We start from the raw sequence: 24,174 nt of genomic DNA on the forward strand, positions 1-24,174 counted from the left end.
TCTTTGTGGTTACAAATAACTTTAATTTTTGAAAAAACCAAGGACCGCTGAACAGATAATGAGCTGGCTTGATGTTACCAGAAGAGTTCATACAGAAAATACCAATATAACATAATGGTTGAAGGTATAAAACTAGATAAGACTGACTAGAAATAGCAGTGTCTCTTAGTTTTCTGTCATCATACGCAATTAATGAAAAGTCATTTACAGCAAGTATAAAATAGCAAGACTTAGTACATGAAAATTATAAAGCCATATTGTCTTTGGTAAAGTAAATAAAACTCATTTTTAAAAGCACTCAATTATTTCCATAAAGCCTACTTGTGCACGCATTAAAATTGTGGCACTTGAAAGCCCTGATCCAACTTTAATGCTCACACTGAGCAATGCAAAGTCCATGTTACTGCTAAAGGCAGAAAAACAAGTCCAAAGTGCTTAAGCTGGCGTGAGTGAGGGGAACCATCAAAGCTCCTCTAGATTCTCCTCCTACCCAAACCCATGTGGGAAGCTGGAGTAAGAATACCGTCTGATCCTTGTTAGTTTGTTTTATGTCTCACACTCTATTCTGTGGAACTCCCCTTTTAGTAATGTAACCAATGTTATATATTTGAGGTCCCAATTCTGCCAGATGCAGAGCACCCTCAAAGTTTGTTGACTATCTTCCATGGGAGTTGACAGCATTCAGCACTTCAAAGGATCAGACCCGATTGAGTATGAGGCTAGTAGAGCAATAAAAAATGTCTAAAATCATAAGAATTCAAATTGGGGTCACGCCTGGAAATCTCATTTTCATGCTAGCCTGAGGTTAAAGTAATTGATTTTTAAAATCTTCCTGCATTTGTTGTGCATGGGAAGATGCCTTTTGTTTTAAATAGATTCTCTTTACAGTAATTTTTACTGAGTAGATTGCCACTTACCCATGACAAAACGTTTAATAAATTATAGTCACTTGCTATGCAAAAAAATGATCCAAACTCTTTTCATTTCTAAATATTAAGTGAGAATCTTGCATACATGTTGTGTTCTTATAATTGGACACACCCACCCCAATCCTTAGGGAGTATAAACTTGGCAGAGCTTATTCTGTTCACTACAGCAATACCAATATATGTCAGCTGAGGACCTGGTCCGTAGGCCCTAAATCTTCCTCGAGTGTGAATTGTCTCTCAAGCTTTGTGTTGTAAACAGAGCCATTAAAACATGGAAAGTAATTAACATCTCAATATTGCATACTGAAATTTCAAATACATTAAAAGGTATAATGCATCGCAAACAAGGATTTAATAGGATTGGTGCTGTGGTTCCATGGTTATTAAGCACAATGGGCCAAATTCAGACCTTATGTAAGCAGGAGCACTCCATGAATTTCTGTGGAGTTGCATCCACTTATACCAAGCCTGAATATGATGACCCAAGAGGGTTAAAAATCAAACTTTATTTAGCACACCCTTATCTGGTTAAGTTAAAGGCCTGACCCTGCAGTCCTTATGCAGGAGAAAATGTAGTTTAAACTACCAATAAAGCTACATGGAGTCTTGCTCATGTAAGGAAGGCAGGATTGGATCCTAAATAATCAGTATGATACTTGCACACATCCACTCATCCTTTTCTTGTTTTTTTAAATACACTGATCTAAAGAAAACTTCTCTTTTCATGTTCTGATCCTTTTACAAGGCACTGCACGGTTATCAGTGTATAAGCCATTATTTTGTCTGCAGGCAGTTCCGTTGATATGGCTGATGCTTTCACTAATACAGTCTGACTGGGAATTCCCTTCATTAGTCATCTGAAACACACAAAGTTTCAATGAATAAGCATATGTTTGTATCAATCTCTAATCATATACTTTGGCTTTAGGGTTAGGAAACTGTCTGCCTGATTCTCCTCTTTCAGTGAAGCTATTCCATTCAGATCAATGGAGTTATTCCACTTTTACACAGGTGTACATGAGAGGAGGCATAGGCTCCATCTATGGTATTTCTAGAGTAGCCATTAATATAGGATCTCTGCCTTAACAGTCATCCTACTGGGAGATTCAATTATTGCTCTTCAGCCCTTTGGTTCCTGAAAATACATACAGCATATGCTCTTTAGGGAACTCTGCAGGGCCATCTGTAATAGGCATATTTTTAGTGCCCAAGGCTATCATTACATTCTATGGGGTCCAATCACGTAGGCTATTCATTCTCAAAAGTATAAGATGGAAGTGAAATCCTTGAAACTTTTTGAAAATAATATTTAAGGAATAAAGTCTGTTAGCTCTTCATATTTGTTCAGTAACAGGAACCTTACAGATAGTTTTCTGTCTTCTCTCATCATAGACTCAGGTACATTAGATCACTTACGCTTCTGCTATACCTTCACTAGAGTCATTTGTACGTGTTTCCCCAACACCTATTTTTTTAAGACACCAAAAAGAAAACATACTTTTCTTTTATGTTGTGAAGTTGAAGATTTTCCATTTCCTGTCCTGGCTCCAGTTGCTTCTTCCAAAGCTAAAACAAGCAAAGTATTCAACAATCATGTATACATTGTCAATGTTATGATAATTGCACTCATAAAAGGGCATAATGTTTATTACCTTGAGCTACTAGCCGCATGTTCATTGCACAGAAAGATAATGAAGCTTAACTGAAGAGCTAATTAACCCTTTTTAACACATCTCGTTGGAGAGTGATGAATTTATCATGATTTGTAGCCTGAGGATGGTTGGCATTTAGAGCAGAGGTGAAATTTGCAAGCTTAGCACTTCTGTACAGATCTGCCTTTGGGTCAGCACATAAATAAAGGGCCTAACTTTGACTTAATTTACACCAGTGTAACTCCAGGATGGTGGAACATGCCAGGACATCCATAACAAAATCAATAAAGCCAGGAACACTTCAGGAGCTTAAATACAGTCTGGAAATCATCAAAATACAACACCAAAACCAACGTCAAGATTTATCAGAACTGCATACTTTTAACACTACTTTCTAGTGCAGAATGCTGGGGAATGAGAAAGTATGACATGTCCAAACTGTCTTCATTCCATACAATCTGCCTCAGAAAAATCCTCCATATCTTTTGGCCTAGAACAATCTCAAACCAAGACCTATTGACCCAGTGCAGCCAAGAGGATCTGAACACCATCATTACAGGAGGCGCTGGAGATGGATTGGTCATGTGCTTCGGACGGAAACTGATTCCATCACCAGAGTATCAATAAGATGGACACCTGAAGGCAAGCGAAAATGAGGCTGTCCGAAAACAACCATGGTGAAGAGCTTTGGAAGCTGAGCTGAAAAACCTGGGGCACAGCTGGAGAACCACTGAAAGACTTGCCAGAAACAGACAGGAGTGGAGGAGCTTCGTCACTGCCCTAAATGCCAGAGGCATAATAGAACATGATGATGAACTTCACTGAGCCAGATCCTCAGTTGTGGCCAAGAAGTATTTGATACAGATGAGGAGTAGAGAATGTAAAAATGCCTTTATGCTCCCACATTTCTGGGGTCATTTGGCACTGGGCCAATTGCCTGGCACAGGACAGAGGAGTCTGCAGGATTGCAGGGATGTAAAGGTGAGCAGAATTTGACCCATCATGTTGAAAGTTGTGCAATGAAAAACTGATGAATCCACTATAGATTAGAATATAGAGGTCACTTTGACTAGTTTATCCATCTACTGATCTATCCAACACCTGTGCAAACTTTTTAAAGTCAGTGGGCCAAATGCTGTGGTGACTTACATCTTCTGCAATCCCGTTAACTTCAAAATCCTTGAGGGCAGGAACTCTGCTGCCTACCATGTTAGGGGTACCACCAGAAACAGACAGACAGACTAACAAATTATGGGGTTGTGGCAGAAGCAAGTGCAGGATTTGGCCTGACAGATTTGCACAGATGTAAATAAAGGGCCAGATACATAGTTTATAATAAACTGCATTAAGAAAGTGTGTTAGAATAAAGTCAGGGGAAAAGCTCCCTCAAGGAGAGGGAAATAAAGTTCTAAAAGCCAGCTTTCCTGTGAATCTTTGCTTCAATTTTCTGCACATAATGGTCTAGATTTCAGTGGTTTTAGGGAGTGTTTCCTGCATGTCATTTGGAAATGAACAAAGAGGAACATTCTGTAATGCATGGGTACCTGTGAGGAGTTCATCAATCTGGTCCACTACAAGCTTTGCATCTTCCATAGTGAAGCACATGGGTGGTTTAAATTTCAGAATGTTTCTATGGGGTCCATCAGCACTCAAGAGGATCCGCTGTTCTTTCAGTCTTTGTAGAAAACAAATGATGCACATGTAAAAAAGCAGCTAAGTGCACAATGTAACTCGTACATGTCAGAATTCAGAGAAATGCCTCAGACAAAACACCAATCATGTAGATGTATGTAGATATAACAATGCTGAAGATTAGGGAATTACATCTACTTACACCAGGGGTTGTGCCACTATCTGAGTTTTCTAATGACAAATCAAATGTTTTATTAATTTCCAGTTAAAATTGTGTGTGTACATCTGCTGGAGAAAAATCAAGGTTTTCAACCTCCTTAAGAAAAGGCTGGTAAAGGGTTAGATTGACATTGCCCCAATGTACTTTGTGCATGGACACAGAAGATAAATATTTACTTGTAGATGATATGCTGGGCTTCAGCTGTGGCAGGTGTTCGCTTTTGTTGATCCTTCACCAGATCTACTCCAACAAACAAACCAATACCCCTAGAACATAAAGGGAGGAGGAAGGATAAGATTCACTGTCCAACAGTAAAGCCCCTCTCTTGCACAGATAGTAACACTGCTCCAACAATTCCAGCAAATGAGCCAAATATATAGAGAAAGATAGTACACTTCCAGGTGCTAAGTTCTTCCATGCTATTTGTAAAGATATATAGCTGGCTTAATAAAGTTGCTTTGTCAGTTAAAGAGAAAAGCATCTCGTTATCTCCTGTAAGTCCAAACTATCTGTAACTCGATTTTTTTGTCTTTTATACCAATAGCTTGGATTGGGATTTTAACCCATGACATGAATAAAAACAAAACCCAGGAAATTGGAGGGGATCCATTTTTTGGATAATTTACAAATAAAAATGAGACATAATCATCATTTTCAATTTCCTCATTTTGGTCCTATATTCTTCACCTATTGGACTACCAGAATAACCACTTCTCTGTTCCACCTTCTGCCTGGGAACTACTTAACTGTACCCTGAGGTACCTACCTGACATCTCCTATTAAAGGATGTTTTTCTTGTTGTTTGTTCAGCAGCTCTGTTAGATAATTTCCTACTTGTATGGCATTTCCTTGGAGATCTTCTTTTTCAATTACATCGAGCACAGCCAGGCCAATAGCACAGGACACTGGATTGCCTCCAAACTGAAGACAAAGACAAATGGGAAAACAAAGTGGTTGAAATTCTGTTCTGCCTCCATCCTTGGGGGCTTCATTAACATTTCCCATGTCAGTAAGCTATGAGAAAAGCTTAAAGAAAGGGACTTTAGGCAAGATTGTGAGTAGTCCCTGCTTGGTAGCTCAGGAAGAAAATGGGATACAGGATCCTCCCTCCCTTGCTCCTCTCCTCCCAACCATGCAATGCAGAGAGATGCACCCAAGATGTCCCTCCCCAGTTGTTCCTCAGCCTCAGGTTGCAATAACATAGGACTAGAGGAATTGCCATGCTGTATCAGCCTGGAGGTCCAGTATCAACTCTGAAGTCCAGTATCCTGTTATAGACAATGGCCACTATTGGATGCTTCAGAGGCAGCTGCAAGAAACCCTGCAGTAGACAGATGTGGGGTAATCTGTCCCATTTTCCCTCTCCCTGTGAAGGTCTCATCCTAACTCTTAATAGTTAAAGAGTTGTTTAAGACCCAAAACATGAGTTTTTATCTTCCTTCCAATACTCATTTTTGGTATTAACTATTATAACTGGATATTCTTGTGATCCATACAATATCAGGGTTGGAAGGGACCTCAAGAGGTCATCTAGTCCAACCCCCTGCTGAAAGCAGGACAAATCTCCTGACAGATTTTTGCCCCAGATCCCTAAATGGTCGCCTCAAGGATTGAACTCACAACCCTGGGTTTAGCAAGTCAATGCTCGAACCACTAAGCTATCCCTCCCCCATATAACTATCTAATCCTGCCCCACTTGTTTTGTAGATTCAGAAGCCTGGACAAGTACTAGCCTGCATCACCCCATTTTCTTGGTCCAGCAACTGTGTGAGGGAGAGAGGGATGATGCTGTTGAGGCAGTTGACCAGCCTTCCATATGGAAAAGGTAAGATCCATGTTCAGTGTCCCCTCCATATGTGAGCTCAGAGGGACAAAGTAGCCATTATCTTCTACTCGATAGGGTGCAACACTACAATCATTCATTTTTTTAAAGAAGTTGATTATATGAATCAACCCTGATGGTATTTTTTTCAAAGCTCTTAGTGAAAAGCATTTATGGCATTCCAGTCATACAGTTCCACAGCCACAATTCAGAATCTCTGCAATCTAAAGCTTACAAGGACTCAGACTAAGTAATGGAACTTGGTTGCAGTTAGTGACAAGGCTCAATCACAATGGAAAAGATGGCAGACATCAGATTGAACAGGCAAGATGAAATTAAAGTAGTGGCTTTCCAATATCTGCACAGCTCCAGTGTTTCCTGATACAGGGAGAGTGTTTAGCTACCCCTGAGAGGTAAAGAAAACAAGGGCCCCATGGAATTTGGGTGCCTAATGGGAGCTGCTGGGTGATGAGCCCTTTTGAAAACCTGACCACTTCCTTATAGGAGTCTACATGGGAGCAGAGCTCTTTCGAAAATCTGGCTCCAAAGGTGGATACTGAGTTGTTTGAAATGTAGGCCCTTACAGTTCTCCAGCTCTATCAACCCATCATCTGCAAGCACAGAATACAGACTAAAGTTGCTGTAGGAGGAAAAAAGGAAGACTTTCATCTGGAAAGATACCGTGTTGAAATACTCCAATCCAGAGGCACCGAAAGCTTCAGCAATCTCTCTTGTTGTAACCACACAAGACATTGGATGGCCATTGCCAATTGGCTTTCCCATGGTGACAATGTCAGGTACGAAGTCTTTGCCTTGCAACTGGAAACCCCAAAAATGTTTCCCAACTCGACCAAAACCAACCTGGACTTCATCAGCTATGAATATGCCACCTGCCTTATGCACATATCTGAAAACAAAAGGAACAGTCCAAATGCCACACCACATAATAGGATTCAAGTGTCTAGGCCTAATTTTAGAACAAAGGAGGGTGTGTTACAGAAGTTTACAATGTGACTCGGTCCCTGTCCCCGATGAGCATACAATTAATTTAGAAGATTTCAGACAAACCCCCACAACTGTATTTTATGGTTGATGTTTAAATTACTCCATTTCAAGCCACTTGTTTGCTTTTTAATGATACACATATGGATTGTATTTTTTAAAGTGAATGATAAATAAAAATTCCATTGGACATAAGTTACGCAATGGTATTTAAAAGGTGGAACAAAAAGGAAGGATAAAAGCTCCCTAAGGGATAAGCCTATAGCCTCAACTATTATTCTGCGTAACTTCTCAGCTATGCCCATTCCAAGTATTGTACATACTCTGCCACTTTCTGGAAGTAGCCTGCAGGTGGAATTATTTGGCCTCCGCAACTCTGCATGGATTCAGCAATAAAGGCCGCAATCTACATAAAAGAAGATGAAGTAAGAGCAATGTTCCTCTATCAAGCCTTTGCAAATAAGCTAACGCTTACAGAAAAATTGTAAATATCTGGGTGACTTTAATAACATGCCGGGATGGACAGCTGTGGTCTGTTGTCAATGGCTATAGCATAGGATTTCCATTAGGGGTGCCCAAATTTGCAATGCCAAGGTCCACGCTGGCAGCCTGCCAGAAATCAAAAGGCCACATCCAGGACCTAAGCCACCAGCCACTGATGGCCCACTGGCCTCAGTGGGAGTTGGATCAGGCTCATGAGGTCCATGTAAGTTTATACAGAAATTTCAATTAAAAAAAAACATACTTACTGGTACTCATGATTGCCCTGATAGATGAAATTGCTTAGCGTCAGGGAACACCAGCAGTAGAAACCTGTGGTGGCCAGGGACAGGGCAGACAGAGTTTGCATTTTTAGAACACCTGGCTATGCTTTAGGCACCCCTGCCTCAGGCAAATGACTAAACAAGCAATACATTAGGGCAAGGCACTTCACAAAAGAGAATCTATAGGTGAAGTAATTCCAGTTGCTAGGAATGAAAAAAAGTAGTTATTTCAAATCAGAAAGGGCAATAGCAGATCAGATATACTGGAACATCAAGTTTTATATTCCTTGTCAACATCAAGTCTGTGCAGCACAGTGTTACCCCAAATCTCCCAGAAGTGTCACCACAAGTCTGCTATGTAACAGATTGCCTCCCACACTGCTTGTGCAACCCTCCCTGAGCATCAACAGGTGCACGCGAGCTGGCCAGCAGTGCAGTCTTCCTGGAAACAAGGTCGAGCGGTAACGTGTAAAGAAGCGTACACTATATTCGAAGAGGCACACTACTGCCATACAGTACGAGGGTCCCCATAGCATGTGAGACTTTAGCCTTTATCACAACTTGTCCTGTCACAGGTCTACGGCACCAAAACCTAAGAAGATATGCAAAAGGAGGGAAAAAAGGAAGACAAGAAAAGAAAAAAAAAAACGGTCAGTTAGTCAAAAAAAGAAAAAAAATGATGAAGAAACTAAAACACAGGTGATGTAAACCTTTGGACTGAAAAGGGACTGTTTGATCCAACATCCATTGCAGGCTTTCTATTGGCTTCAGCAGGCTTTAGATCAGTCCCTAACAGTCTTCAAAAAAATTAGAATTGCCCTAGGAAGCACTGGGTAACAGACACTCTGAATCAAATTTCATAGACGTTAAGGGTGGTGGTGGTGATCACCAGCTTGTACATGGATTCCAAGCTATGAGGCGTGAAAGTGCAATAAATTTATCTCAATGTGCTTGAATGCAATGGTGAATTTAGAAATATGATTTTCCTCATTCATCAGTTCTCCAGGCAGTGGTTTTCTACATACGCTGTCTAGGACTTTCACCATAATCTCTAGATAGGACTCAAAAGCTTGACCATGTTTCAAAGGCTCACAAAATAATGAATTAAACTACCGCTACTTTGGATTTATTTGCTCCTTTATGAGTCTATTCTCCTCTTGATCCTTGCATGTAACTTTCATGGATGTTAATGAGAGTTATGAAAGTGTATCAAGGGGAAAATGGAAGCCTTAGAACATAAAACCCATAACAGAAGAATGAAGGCAGAAAAGGAGAAGAAATTGCACTGTATAGATGCTGATCTTTTGTCCCCTTTCCCCCCTATTCTGTTGCTAACACATGTAGTTTTATTACTAAACATGAATGGGGTTACAATGTTTCCACAGCTCATGCTACAAACCTTGCGCCCATTCTTCTCAGCTTCTTCAATAATCTTTTTCACATCATCTGCATAAGCACTTGCTGGATCTGGATGATCTTCCCTGTATTTTCCTCTGTAGATATCTGGAGAAGGAGCCTGAAAGCAGCAGAGTTTATTCCAAATGCATGCCTCCTTGCAATATTCATTTTCTGTTGGACAGTTCCCAGTGTTTTTCATTAGGAATGTAACTATATTGGAAAAAATACCACCTTTTCTCATACATATCAGAAAGTTTGGATATTCTGAATTTCTGCCTTGAACTTCATGTACACTATTAGGAGTTGAAGATTGTACCATGTATTACAGGAAAGATACTTTCCTCTAGATGTGAAACAGATATTTGCCTAATGTCTTCTTTTCCAGGGCTTAGTGCTGATCTGTTTATAGGAAATACAGAGATGAGTAAATGTATGAGGGGAGGACTATTCCCCTTGTTTAAATTTAACTCATTCAGGGAATAACCCTGTAGTCATTATTCAGAGCGATGTCAATGCACTTTCCTCAGCAGCAGCCTTAGCCACTGAGTGCTAGCAACCTTACAGGCCTCCATTCTTCAAAGAGCCTTCCACCACATACATCCATTCAGCCCATAGCCACTGCCACTTCCTGGTCTATAGTGCTAACTGACTTCAGTTCTTACAGACTGCAAGAATGGTTGATGCCCCTTCCTTCCACGGAAAATCTATGCTTCAGTTGTACCGCTTGGCTTCCTAGTTTGTGAGAGAAGGTAGGCCTGCCCAAGGCTTGCCAACCCCTACAAAAGGTGTGGGGAGGGTTCCAATGGCTGGGGAAGGGTCATTGGAAGGTAGAAACCAGCCTGGGGAATGTCATTGGCATGGAGAGCTGTAGCACCAGTTCTAGAGTGGGAGATAGCTGGATGGAGGCCTACCTATTACTTTGGGCTGGAGATCTGCAGTGGGGGGCTCACTCTAGCTTTAACCAGATGAGCGCTAATTGCACAACAGCTGTTTACTGATTTTCCTTACCCATAAATTAATATATCATTACATTGTATCACAATTCATGATAATAGCGTGAGGCAATTCAGCATCAAAGCTAATAATAAGCCACTTGTTACAAATCCCGCAGCAAACATTTCTGCTGAATTTAATCCTTTGATACAAAATGACTGGAGTGTGTAGTCTGATAGGTTAGGAATAATTTTATCTGGGGAAATAAAGCCAGCACACAGGCAGATTTTGAAATGACTAGAGGAAAGCAAAAAAACACCTACAAAGGACAGTAATTTATATGCAATTGAAAAAATACTCACCACATGCACAAACTCTTTTTTGCCCTCTGTCCCCAGCTGATTAAACTTATATGGACTAATGTCAATCAGAGAAGAAACATGACCATGGTAAGCACTGCAATGGGAGTTAAATGCAAAATCACTATCATTAAGGTTTTAGAAAAGCTAAAATTCACAACTGTGAGCATACAACCCAGAATAGAAAAAAGTACCAGAAACCCGAGGGTGGTGGTTGTGAGGGCTGCTCAAGTTAATTTGACCACACCTGAACCTAATGAAGGCAGTGGGAGTTTTATTATTCACTTCAGTGGAGCAGGATTGGAACCAATAAGCCAAATTCATCCCTGCCACTGCAAGGACAGACACAGTTGGTGTCTTCCTAAGTCTACCCGTAACAGTGGCCCATAGGATTTTGAAAGGATGCAGAATCACTGGGAGCCAGTACACGTTGGCCACAACCCCTCCCATCTCCAGCTTTTCATGTCCCACCTCTACTCCAGCCATCAGCTGCCACATGCATCCACAATTGTAGCACAGACAGGGCACAGCTGCCACTGCACTTAGGTGTTGGGATCCTCTCCATTGAGGTATTCCACAAGGCCCCTTAAACCTGGGATTTTTTAAATGTAGTCTGACTGTGACTGTGTATGTTTAGAATTAAAAAAAAAAAAACCCAGCCTGGAGCAACTATCCCCCTCAGCCCCACCACAAACCCACATATATAGAATTGTAAGTTTTCTAGTCCTGTAGTTGTGACACAGGCAAAACATCCACGGAGTGTAGCTCTCTGGATGTTTTGCCTGTGTAAGTGAGAGAGATCTGGCCTAGTTTAGGACATCTATCATGGTAATTCAGCTTTCAGGCTCACTAAACTTTAGTGTCCCTTCACATCTCAGTTTACTTGTTGTCGTCAGATTGTGTCTCAAAACCTAGTTAGCATCACTTTAAATGGAACCTCCTGTATTTAATTATAATGTTTGTGTGAAGGCAACAACGCTGATCTTTCACTGAAATATACCATACAACGGTATAGACTCCACCTCTAAAGATACTGTGTGGCTAGCTGCATTCATATATGCTATGCTGCATACTTACTGGTCAAGGGTGATCACATCTTGGTGTCCATGATACTGCCGAGCCAGTCGTAAGGCGAGATCATTGGCTTCAGATCTACCAAATAATAAACACATTAGGGGACTATACACAGTACAGAATGGTTTATTGCAACACCAGAGCTAGATGGTTAGCAAGCACTTTTCAGTCATTTTAATTTAAAACAGAAAAAGGGTATGGAATTGATTAATGCAAACAATCAACACAGCAGGCTTTGTCATACAGATTAGAATGCTATGATTCAGAACATAAATACCACATAAGAAGGAAAACAGCTCTTTGTATATGTATCAAACAAAGAGATGCTTTATTCCCCTAGCCCTGTTTGCTTGTGGGCCCTTTACCTCTTCTTTGTACAGATAACACCACTCCATGCAGCAGCCACCAGCTGGGAGAACAATGCAACTGCCCCTCATATTAAAGTTACAAAATTCCCAGCAGCTTTCCAGCCTCCACATGGACCAGATCCCACTACGCGCCTTGTAGCAACAGGCCCAGATGAAGACCCAAGTTTACTTTGAAAGTCAGGGCTCTCACTCAGCACCAAACCACACTACTCTCTAACCATCAACCTATGGTACATCAGACTATCTTGTAGAAAGATTTAGATAGGCTTTGGTTAGTAAGATTTCAAACAAAATATATCATCTTTATTGCAATATTGCCTCCTTTAAAATGTAGTACAACCCACATACCCCAAATGATCCATTTGCTGGAACAAGAAGAAGCAACAAAACTTGTCATGGGGAATACAAGTCACTCTGGGGCTATGTTATAGCAATGCCTGACTAAGGATTTTAGGTAGTACTGATATGTGCAAACTCCTTGGCTATGCTAAATAAAAAGATCCACTCCCTTTAGGGATATTGGGTTATAAATCTATTCTGACTGAAGAATAGCAGCATTTAGCATTTTGTATTAGAATAAGGACTGTTGATTAAAACAGACCCACACAATGTCTTTACAGAGATCAACCAAAGAGAATTGAGTACATTTCTCTGCTGAATTTTCTCTTGATCCTTCTTGTTTCTAAATACACAGATCTATTTTCAGAAAATTCATGGTATCAGCTCTTTCTGCTGTACTCTCCTCTAGTTGTTATAGAAAAGGATCATCACTGCTTCAAAAGTTTCCATACTAAGGGTCAAATGTGGTCCTAATGAAGTCAATGGGAAAATTGCCATCGATTCCAATCACAGCTGGATTTTCCCTGCTAAAGACCAATCATATCAAATCATCAGAGTTCAGGACCTGTCCACAAAGTCATTGATTTCTCCGGGGATCTATGCTAGGGATGAATTTGGTGCTGCATATACCTGTTTGGGGATCTGGGATTAGAATGCATTTGAACATATAATTTCTTTCAGTGAAGCCAAGAACATTGACTAAAAAGGTTGTTAAGCATTTTAGTTTAGTTTAACCAAATTATCTATTTTCCTATTATTTACATCCTGTTTGTTTCCTTTTTGCATAAGCTTGGCATAGAAAATGAAAACAGACTAGTTCATGTCACTTTGCTGAGGGTCAGTTTCATTTTCTGGTTTTCATGCACTAAGACTATAAAGCAAGGTGAGGGTAGCAAACACTGCATAGGATGTTTTTGAGTCTGAGGAGGGATAGTTCAGTGGTTTGAGCATTGGTCTGCTAAACCTAGGGTTATAAGTTCAATCCTTGAGGGTGCCATTTGGGGATTGGTCCTGCTTTGAACAAGGGGTTGGACTAGATGATCTCCTGAGGTCCCTTCCAACCCTAATAATAATCTATGAAAAAAACAATTTTTCCTGGAGTTATTTAGAAATAAATTTCCATGGAAACGTGTTACTTTTGTTAAATCCTGTTTTTTCACAGTTTAAAATCTGGGTCTAAATTAACGTGACAATGTCCTTGTTAAATAGCAACAAAATAGTGTCAATGAAAAATCCTTCAGACATACCCAGAGTTAACAAAATAGCAAATGGAGAGTTTCTCTGGTAGGGTAGCCGTGAGGCGCTTAGCATACTGGACAAGGTTGTCATGCAGGAATCGGGAATTAGTGTTGAGCAGTTCCATCTGTTTCACTGCAGCCTTTATCACATCTGGATGGCTGTGGCCAACTAAACAAGAAATTATTAATAATTAATGACACGTGATCAGCTACTAAATCACACAAAGAAAGTCAGGGAGCTCTCTTTAATCTGGCACCGTCAACTTGCCTTGAAAAAAGGATCTTCTGATTTCTAGTGGGAATGACATAAACTTAGTCAATGGAGTTTTTGTACTTACCATGTGCGACATTGTTGATGCAATCCAGGTATTTTTCTCCGTTCTCATCATACATATACTGCCCCTGAGCACGCACTATCTTGATAGGGTCTTTAGCAAAGAAAACTTTGCATGAAGGTCTAAAAAGTATAAAATAACATTATTTCAGCTTGCTCAGTTGTTGCCCTGCCTCAGAATCTTGAGAGTTGATGATCTCAGGGCTTAGGAAAACAAAAACTAAATCCCACATACTCCTGCAGTCACAGCACAGGCAAAGCTGCCACTGACTTCAAAGACATCTTCACCTTCACATGGACAGCTGCTGAAGTCCAGGGAATATGCTATTTTATATCAGTGAAGTGCAAAGCTTGAAATACTAAAATCACAAAAGCCGTTCAGTAAATTATAGGTAAATGAGGCCATCTCTTCTCTGAAGTGACTGTGAAGCAACATGATTTTTTTGGATACTATGTTGTAGTTTAACTGAGGGGCAAGTGAGGCCTGAACCAAGTCATTAAAATGAATGGAAAGGCTTCCATTGATTTCAATGGGAACAGGAGCAGGTCCTTAATGATGTTATTTTCAACCCCCTGTTTTTGTATCTACGGGCTTGAACATGGGAACACTGAGAGAAATTAATCCAAATTAACTAACGGAGTGATTTAAAAATACATTAAACTCCTGTGTGGAGACACACATGCTCAGAATTGCAGTGGTGAAACTTAATTGAGGCCACTTGGATTCTGAATAAAAGCATCCACACAGGAGTTTAATATGATTTAACTCATCCAATTTAAAACATAGTTCAGATTAACATTCCCGAGTGTCCCTGTGTACAAAAGTCCTGTGTATGGTTTACTGTGAGCACAATGGAATGTGCACCATATTGCATCCTTGGATGTCTGGCTATGTTTGTCTGACACAGTCCTATTAATTTACACGTATTATGAAAATTTATATAAAATTAACTCTCTGGAAATAGGATTAATTTTTAAGAACTTTTTAAAAATATATGGCCAAAAATTGATTGCACAGTGGAAGACTATGCTGAATTTGATGTATGAGATTTATAGAGTCCATATGTTAAAACAAAATGCTAACACATAATGGGCTTAATTTTCAGAGGTGCTCAGCACTTTGGAAAAATCGGGCTTAGGGTACTGAGATTTTCTGGGCAAAATTTTCAAAAGTAGCGAAGCCTTGCTTTCAAAAGTATCCAAATCCCACTGACTTTTAATGAGACAGGCTCTGAAAGTCATTTAGGCACTTCTGAAAATGTTCCCCTCTTTTTTCTTTTCTGAGCATACAACACTGACACACATTCCTACTATACAGTTATATTCTGAAATACTAGTGAATAGGGAGAAAGCATTTAGAAACCTTTCATAGTACTTATTTTAACCTAAGAGGGGTGCAATTGTTTCCAAATAACAAAACTGCTTTACTAAAAGCATCCTTATTGTCCATGTTGTCTGGTGACCTGATGCAATACAATTAATTGTGTACACAGACCTGAACTGTTACTCATAAAATGTAATCTGTAGTGTTTGAAATAATTTAGTGTCTGCTTGATCAAGCAGTTACCTAGGGGCATCTTTCAGAGCTATTTCCCCTTTATTTACTCTTGCAAATCTACTTCCATAAGACAATTCAAAAGTGAAATGGAGGTAAAACAGCAGACTGAACATTATCAAATATCATTTCTTTAGTACAGTTTTTCAGTTAGTAGTTGTAACTTCTTTCCATGAGATTTCCATTACTATTTTGCCTTACAGAGCCGGATCCCACAATGTGTACTCAAGCAAGACTCCTAGATCACAAGATTTGGCCCTTAGAGATAACTGGCTCTACATGCTATGATGGCATTGATTTTTAAGCATATTAAAACAATTGATGGCATTATATGGCTCTGTACACCCAGGACTCTAAACAAGTGAGTATTTTAGTAGTAGCATAATATTAGAAAGTCAGTGAGCATCTTTGTACTTTCATATCTAGCAATAATGAATTAGCTTTTCACTTGGCATGACCTAATGAAATATTTAATCAAGACCACATGATCTGGAGGAAACCATACTATTTAACTTGTAGTAAATGATAAATAGGTATCAGATACACACCGTGACAAGGGTAGAGTTCATAATTTCTTTCAATCCTGACTCAGGTCACAAGAAAAAAAAATAGCATTTGATGGTCTCATCCTACTTCCCATTATATCACAGTTGCACAGTCTTGACTCAGACGAGGCTTAAGAGTGGCACAACAGGTAGCAACTACAGAGTTTGTGTGGAAAATCTGCACCATAGCTGTCTGTGCTAGGTTACGCTCAAGACAAACCCTTTAGGCCCCCATTTTATGAGTGCTAAATTTGCCCATGAATTAACCAAACAATAGCATTTTAAAAATGTACTTCGGGCATTCTATAATGTTTCATAGTTTTATGGTGCTCATTTTTGTGCAATCTGCCATCAAGTATAGTATATTAAATAAGTAACTTTTTGAGACTGCATTTGTCAGGAAGAGGCAAAGTCTTAAATATCGTAATTACAAACTAAAAAACTGACCTTCCTCTTGCTTGCTTTGTATTTCTTTCACCAGTTATCTACAATGAGGAGGTACTACCTATGTATGATGACTTAAATTTGATATAAGTAGACTCAACATTATTTTGCCACACAAATAGAATGTACCAAACAAAGATGGTTTACTACTTTAAGCACCAACTATGACATGCCAAAATTCCCTGAAGCCACAGGTTACCAACTGGATGACTCAGCCCTTCATATGTCTGAGGTAGGCGAACTAAATTCTATGAAATTTCCATTATGGATAAGAGACCTTTGAAACCAAGATCACAAGCTAGGGTCTGCTCTGTTTCAGTGATAAACCAATTAACTTCAGTGCAGCTACTGTGAATTTGCCTGGGTGCAACAGAGGGCAGGATTTGCTTTGGCTGCTCCGGCTTGAAGCTTTATGTAAGAGCAGGTGTTTACCAAATTTTCCCCTCCACATAGTACATTGAGTAGTTATCTGGTGTTTGCTGCCCTCCCCACTGGTAACTCTGTATAACTTCGGGATTATGTAATTTTTAGAGTACTTTGATGTTCTTTGTGAAGATGCTATAGAATTGTAAATGATTATTATAATGGTTCCATGGATCACAAGGCATTTGTATTTTATTCATCAAAATCATGTTGTGGAAATACTTTGTTCTCTGGGGGAAAGTAGTATTACCATGTGCTTTTAACAATATTAATAACTCTGAATTCTTTTGGTCATTTGTATAGGTCTGGTATGTAATTAAGTATGAAGCCCATTAGCAGATGCCCATTCCATTTATTATACAGGGCTCATGGATTTCAGCTAGAATTGAGTCTATTTCAAAGCGACCTACAATAAACTATGTCAAAAAACAACCTTAAAGGCAAAACGCTCCGTATTATCCTGGCTGCAAAAAGCGTTTAATTCTGTATTCCAGCTTGCAGAAGCAGCTCTGAAACTCGGGAATAAAATGTTTAAAACGTAGCAGCCTCTGATCCCAGCTTGTGCTAAACTTGTGCCGCGGGAGGGAGGAAGACAAACACCCTTGTTCTATGTAACAGCGATCGAGGCTGGTTTATGTAACCGAGCGCAGGGTAGTTACTGTCACAAACTGACCCCCCGCCCCCGCCCCACGCTGAGCCGCCGCCCTGGCTCCCAAGCCTCCCGTTTGCCTCGGGGTTAGCTGAGGGCAGAAGCACCGTGTGCACCGCTGGTGCAGGGGATGGGGCCAGGCAGGGGGGATGCGCTGCGCGGAGAAGCTCGGGGGGCTGCGGGCTCAGCTGCGGGCCGGGTGGGCGAAGAGCGGGATCGTGCCTAGCTCTGTCCGCAGGGCTCGCCAGGAGCAAAGCCGGCAGCTCCCCTGCCCCGCTGGCGCTGGCACTGCCCCGCCGCGGGCGCTCTCCAGCCCCGGCGCCCTTGCCCTGAGCCGGCCCTGCTCACCCGATGTGCTTCCTCCTCAGCTCCATGGTCTCCGCCTTGCAGTACAGCTCGCTCATGCTGGCGCTGCTCTCCCGCCGCCTTGGGCTGTCCTTGTCCCAGGAGGCTGGGGTTGGGGTGGGGAGCCGGTTAGTCTCATCTTCCTTTTATCCCGTCTGCTGCTCTGCCTCCTGCCAAACCCCTCCTCCTGCTCTCCAGTCTGCCCAGGAGAGGGCCAGCCTCCCTCCACACGCCCCTCTGGCCGTGCCACTCTGCCTCAGCTCTCCTGGCAGGGCGGCTGGGAATGGGAGGAGGGCACAGCACCCCCCGGCTTGTCCTGGTTTCCATCATCAACAGCTTTGTTCAAGGGTTTTCAGCACCCCCCCCCCCACTCTAAATATTGTTCGAACAGCCACTGCCTCCCCCTCTGTGCCACTACTACTCTTCTCTTCTCCTTTCACCCCCATGGAGGATGTTCCTCAAGAGGGGTTAAAAATTCCCTTTCTTATTCACTGCCTAGCTCCTCTTCGCTGCAGTTGTCTGCTTTCCATGTAACAGGCACATACAATATTGTCTAATGTTAAGCTCTACTACCTCGACTGCTCTTCTATTTCATCATGTGCATGATTTACTTCTATGCCTTATTTACCTACCTCACTGGCGTACCTTAGAGATTACTTATCTCATGCTCATAGAAAGTAAACAATAATTAATCTCATCGAGAGATTGTATTAATTTGGTATGCTAGGCTGCAGTTCTTTCCCTCCTGAGCTTTCCAACCATTGTCCTGAAGGACATAGTATTTTAGTTTTCCGGCCAAATTTCCTAATATTACACAGGGTTTAGCCAAAAATGATTGATAAATAGTTTGGCTTCTGTCTGACTGAGAGGATGGGTCATTCTGCCCAACTGCTTATAAAATTGCTGCAGAAACCCACAGTAGCCTAGTAGGATATATTTGAGCTGTATTTTTCAATGTACTGATCAAGACTTTATAAAAATTGTAAACAGCACAATCTTGCAAACATCTGAACTGCATTTTTACAAAAGGGTTTTACTTTTACAAGAGACACTGTACAAAATTACTTTGTGGGGACCCTTTAAAATATACATAGGATGTATACACAGCACACCACCTACACATCATACATACTTCAGTGAGCTATGAACATCATTGCCATTATTTTGATACCCAGGGTACACCTTTTTGAAAATTCTGCTTATCAAATTACTTTTGTTATGTATATCATCTTAGCTATAGACTCAATTGATGGGAAACCCAGGGCAGTTAAGTTAACCAAGCCTGGAACCATAATTCAAGGGCCATAATAGTTCATCTACATACTTCCCAGAATCCATCAATTATTACAAATGTCAACGTTCTAGCTGTAAGGCCAGGCAAATATGTAAGGACCATCTTTGTTGTTCTGTGTTTGTACTGTGCCTAAGCACAGTGGGGCCCTGATCCTTGACTGGGGTCCCCTTTGAGCTTCTGCAATCCAAATAAATCATCATTATCTAGGAATCAGATTGTAGCCATCAACTAAGATTTTTGAATTCTTAAAGTGTTTTACAAACGTCAGTGAATTTACCTTTACACCTTACAACATCTCTGGAAGGCAAAGATTAGGGTTTGAACTAGGTCAAATCATATCAGCTCTATGAGCAAATATTCATTTCTTTTCTTTGTTAGGGTGCTAGCTTTTACTCCATAATCTAAATTTTAATTTAAAACAGTATGGCTATGTCTACACTTAAAACTTGACAGTTTCACAGCTGCAGGGTTGCAACTGTGCTGCTGTAGCACTTCAGTATAGACACTACAGCAACAAGAGGGGGTTCTCCTGTCACTGTAGTAAAACCACCTCGCTGAGAGCTGGTAGCTAGGTCAACAGAAGAATTCCTCTGTCAACCTAACGCTGTCTACATGGGAACTCAGGTCAGCTTAACTATGTTTCTGAGGGGTGTGGATATTTCACATGTCTGAGTGACATAACTGGGTCAATCTAGTTTGCTAGTGTAGAACAGACCTTAGTCTCACTCTCTAGCTGTTATAGTTATGAGAAAAACTTTCAAAACCTGAGGTGTAACTGATGCAGTGATGTCTGCCAAAGGGTTTGTCCATACTGGGAACTTACATTGGCATAGTTATGTCTCTCAGCCTGTGAAAAATCCAACCTCCTGAGACATGTGGCTATCCCAGGTATAGACAGCTCTAGGTCAACAGAAGAATTCTTCCATTGACGTAGCTACCACCTCTCAGGGAGGTGATTACCTATACTGAGGGGATAGCCCCTCCTGTTGACAGGTGGTGTGTACACTGAAGTGGTACAGCCGTGCAGCTACAGCTGTGTGGCTGTAGTGATTTAAATGTAGACATACCAAGGTAAGCAGGATGTGACAGACAACACTCAAGACATGCACATTTTATACTGACCTAGTTACAATCCCTTTATTAAACGAATACAAACTAGAGACAGCCTAGACATTGTTTCTCTGCTTTATCATGAAAATTAGTGTGCAAATGAATCTGAAAGGACAATATAAGGGCATTTAAGGATAAGCCACTTTCCTTTCCTGTCTGCGTCTGCCCTCTGTTGGTAGGAAATGTACATTACTCTCTGTCTCTTAGAATTGTGGAATGAGTTTCACAAAATACCTATGGTGAGAGGGGGAAGATTATCACTAGAAATCCCATTTCGTAAGGGAACAATAAGCTCCAGCAGCAAAGGACAGGTATGAGCTAGAAATAGATTGTTAGAGAACAGCTTGAAAGAGGCCTTTACGTGGCCATGCAGGGGCAGAAAGACAATCAAGAAGCCTCCCAAGGCCTGCTGGCTCATAGTCTTTGCATTCCTTCTTCCAGAATCAATGCACTAGAGAGAGTAATCTGCTCCTAATGGATGGGACAAATTATGCATATCTCCCTCACATTAGCACAGAGCACCCCCAGAAAGATTGTGGTTCAGGCAGGCACAATCTCTCCAGTGCTCTTGCTGGGATGGTGGGCTCTGCTCTCCTCCACCATCTCAACAGGGATGTGGTATAAATACCATAAACTAGCCCCTAGTGATTCAGTGGATTGATAAGAGTTTTAAAAAACAAACCATATATGTGCCATTTTGGCATACCTTTTTCATCAGTATTTTTTTCTTTATTCATTTCTCAAGGAATATGCAAAAACAAATGATCACAATCTGAGGAGAAAGACATTTGAATAAATACTACTGTTGTTACTACTGACATCAGGAGGGCAAGCGAATGCAAACATACAAGTCCGTTCCATACTAAAAGTCAGAACCCAGCTAAGGGAAAGCAAGATTCAGCATCAAAGAAAGGATGAGCTCTCATCACAACGCATTGCATAACTGTGACCCTGCAGCAACTTCTGAGCTCCACAAGATATGAAAATAGTAACTAGCCAAGCAGAGTTCACCAGACCTAAGGAAATCTTTGGTTAGGGTATGTCTACACATGGAATTATTCCAGACCAGATTAGCTCTTCCCATCCACGTTTGAATTCTTATTCTGAAATAAAAATTAATCCAGAATAGTTCATCTGGAATAATTAATCTCATGCTTTATTTTATTCCAGAATAGCTCTCCCGTGTAGACAAGCCCTTATAAAATATATTAGGTAAATAATGAACCATATATATCCTAAATGTCTTAAAGCTTCATGTGAAGCCACCAGTTTCAAACAGGCCTTACTCAACCTGTAGCAATATAAATAAGTAAGGCCTGGCACTGAAAGGGTTAACTTGAGATGGAGAACTCAGTTAAGGCATCTGGGGGGTGGCCCAGGCACCAGCCCAGCTGGAGGAGGAGCTGGATGGTGAGGAAGCCCAGCTGAGAAGGGAGTACTATGAGAGAGAACTCTGTAGCCTGGCTGCTAGAGAATGGTAGAAAGGCCTCTAGAGAGTGAGGCAGATATACAGTAAGCCCAGAGAGAAGCTGTGGGAAAGGACCTGAAGAAAGGCCAAGGTAAGAAGAAATCCGAGAGGCAGTGAGCAGTCTGACATAGCAGATGTTAGTGCTCATCACAGGGTCCTTGTACTGGAACCCAGAAGACAAAGAGGGACTGAGCTCCCCTACTAGCTCCTGGGAAACACTCTAACATGATGGGGAGAAGGGCTACTGAGTTTGGAACTGGGCATCCAGGGAGAAAGACCAGGGAAGTCTTCTTCTGCACAAGAGTGGGAGGACAACCCTGCAGAGCCTCAGAAGGGGTGAAGAGTCTGCAGAGGATCCAGCCTAGGAATGAGTGAAGAGGTATGTTGATTTGAGTTTAATGCACTGTACTCCTTCTTTACCCTGAAAAGGGTGGAACTAAAGGTCACCTGGCTGGGGGGTGGAATCACGAAAAGAGGCAGACCACTGCCAGGGCCAGAGTGGCTCTTTTCAGAGATTGTGGGAGGGAAGTGCTGTTATAACAATAAATCTCACTATGAGGGGTGTGCCAGGAGTGAATCAACTCTTTCACACCTAGAAAAGGTTCAGGTTTACTTAGGGACTTTTCTATATGGGAAATTTATGGTTTATAGTTTAATTTAAATCAGTTTTTTAATCAGTTAGTTAAAGCAGTGCCAACCCTTGTGTGGACACTCTTTTTCCAGTTTAAGAGGCTTATTTAGGGTTATCTTAAACCTGCTTGCAATTGACTTCTCCTATACTGTAAAAAGCCCATCTTAACTGGAAATAAGGTGTCCACAAAGAGGTTTGCAGTGGTTTAAAAACTGATTTAAATTAAACAGGCACAGTTTCTTCATGAAAACAAGTGCTAGGGTTGGTGTGTGACCTTAAATATGGTCTATGCTTTCACAAGCTTGCAGGCCCATTCTCAATCAGATGATTTGGGCTCATTTGAGATGTCAATTGTACCCCTCTAGCAAGGCTGGTTGTGTGTGGAGGGTTCACATCCCAAACCTGTAGAGAGGCAGGATTGCACTTGTACTTGGAGGTGGGGGAGAGCAGTTTTAGTTTCTAAAAGGGATTGTTTAAGATCCCTGTCAGCATAGGCTTCTGAGGAAATATGATGGATGAGCTCACCCCAGGAGGTACTGACCATATCCCTGCTCTGACCAGTGCTGCCCCCTTTTCAGGCTCTGCACTTTTCAGGCAACACTTCACCCAATGGCAAGGACATTGGGTGAGACGTGTTTAATACAATTTCTCCCCAGCAGACTTGCTGCCTTTTTTGTTTGTAAATCACATAGGAGGTGTCGGTGCAGATATACATTCAAGGAAAATGAAATTCATGGTGCCAGAGCCTAACAACATCCAGTGAATCAGAGAAAGATCCTTGAAGATCAAAAGCAGAACCATTCAGTGGAACTGATAGTGCCCCATCAAACAGCATGCGCCTGTTTGAGTATCTTTGCATTTACTAGAATTGGACAACAGCAATAGATGGGCAAAAAGAAGGCTCCAGAGAAAGGTAAAGGAAGACACAACAGTCTTATGGGAGGGCTGCACAGCAATGGAAAGATGGAAATTTGCAAAGGCAGAGATAAAACATTATCATTATTTGTGGGGAATGTGTTCTACCATGTTCTGACCAACATTAACAAAATCTTGTTTGGTCTTGCAGTGTAGTGGAGCTGAACAATTTTGATCACTTTCCTGAATTGTGCTACACCACTGCAGAAGATCATGAGTTAAATCGTCAGCTCCTTAAGCAATGGTAAAAATCTCATCTTTGAGGCCCAGCAAGACCAAACCATAGCTTATCTGTGTTGAAGCACCACTGTTTATTATTTGTTGATGATAGCATTTAGTATGTGGTAGAAATCTTTCAGTCAGACCTTTGCAATGTTTGCTCAATGTTCCCCATTCGGGTTGATAGAGGTGAGTTTCACAGATTGAGGAGGACTCCACTGATCAGTTCTTCACTTGATTTGCTTGGGCCAGGTTAAGTGAGTAGAGTGATGACTAGATAGTTTGGACCCTGCAAGAGCCATCCATAGCCTTGATGCTTGGCTTGTAGCTCAAGAATCTCAGCGTGAAAATCGCTCCTCTAAATTCTCATTTAACAGCCAAGAATTGTGGCCTGATCTAAAAGCCTGAAAGGACAGTTCCTTTCAAATCATGAATTCTCATGAGACTAGTCACCTTACTACCACTGCCTCCTCCAAATCTTTGCCCAACAGTTGATTTGGAAACAATGGCTA

At 41.2% G+C, this 24,174-nt stretch overlaps 1 protein-coding gene and 1 long non-coding RNA gene across 2 annotated transcripts in view; one reads left to right on the forward strand and one right to left on the reverse strand.

Moving 5' to 3' along the window:
- Positions 1 to 18,211, reverse strand: ETNPPL (ethanolamine-phosphate phospho-lyase). Its single transcript, XM_030564567.1, has 13 exons — positions 18,029 to 18,211; positions 14,069 to 14,187; positions 13,740 to 13,899; positions 11,789 to 11,863; positions 10,715 to 10,808; positions 9,421 to 9,537; positions 7,581 to 7,663; positions 6,937 to 7,162; positions 5,200 to 5,354; positions 4,610 to 4,699; positions 4,126 to 4,256; positions 2,428 to 2,495; positions 1 to 1,786 (listed from the first exon to the last, which is right to left on the reverse strand). Exons 1-13 carry the CDS (start codon positions 18,082 to 18,084, stop codon positions 1,652 to 1,654), a joined length of 1,509 nt encoding a protein of 502 aa, XP_030420427.1. The 5' UTR covers positions 18,085 to 18,211; the 3' UTR covers positions 1 to 1,651.
- The window catches only part of LOC115652509, a 25,970-nt gene continuing 7,826 nt past the window's right edge, over positions 6,031 to 24,174 (forward strand). The window contains exons 1-5 of the long non-coding RNA XR_004000664.1: positions 6,031 to 6,258; positions 15,823 to 15,980; positions 16,646 to 16,840; positions 21,175 to 22,276; positions 23,221 to 23,441. This is a non-coding gene — a long non-coding RNA (uncharacterized LOC115652509). The remainder of the gene's footprint in view (positions 6,259 to 15,822; positions 15,981 to 16,645; positions 16,841 to 21,174; positions 22,277 to 23,220; positions 23,442 to 24,174) is intronic.

The sequence above is a fragment of the Gopherus evgoodei genome, chromosome 5 (assembly GCF_007399415.2).
Source record: "Gopherus evgoodei ecotype Sinaloan lineage chromosome 5, rGopEvg1_v1.p, whole genome shotgun sequence".
NCBI classification, from domain to species: domain Eukaryota; kingdom Metazoa; phylum Chordata; order Testudines; family Testudinidae; genus Gopherus; species Gopherus evgoodei.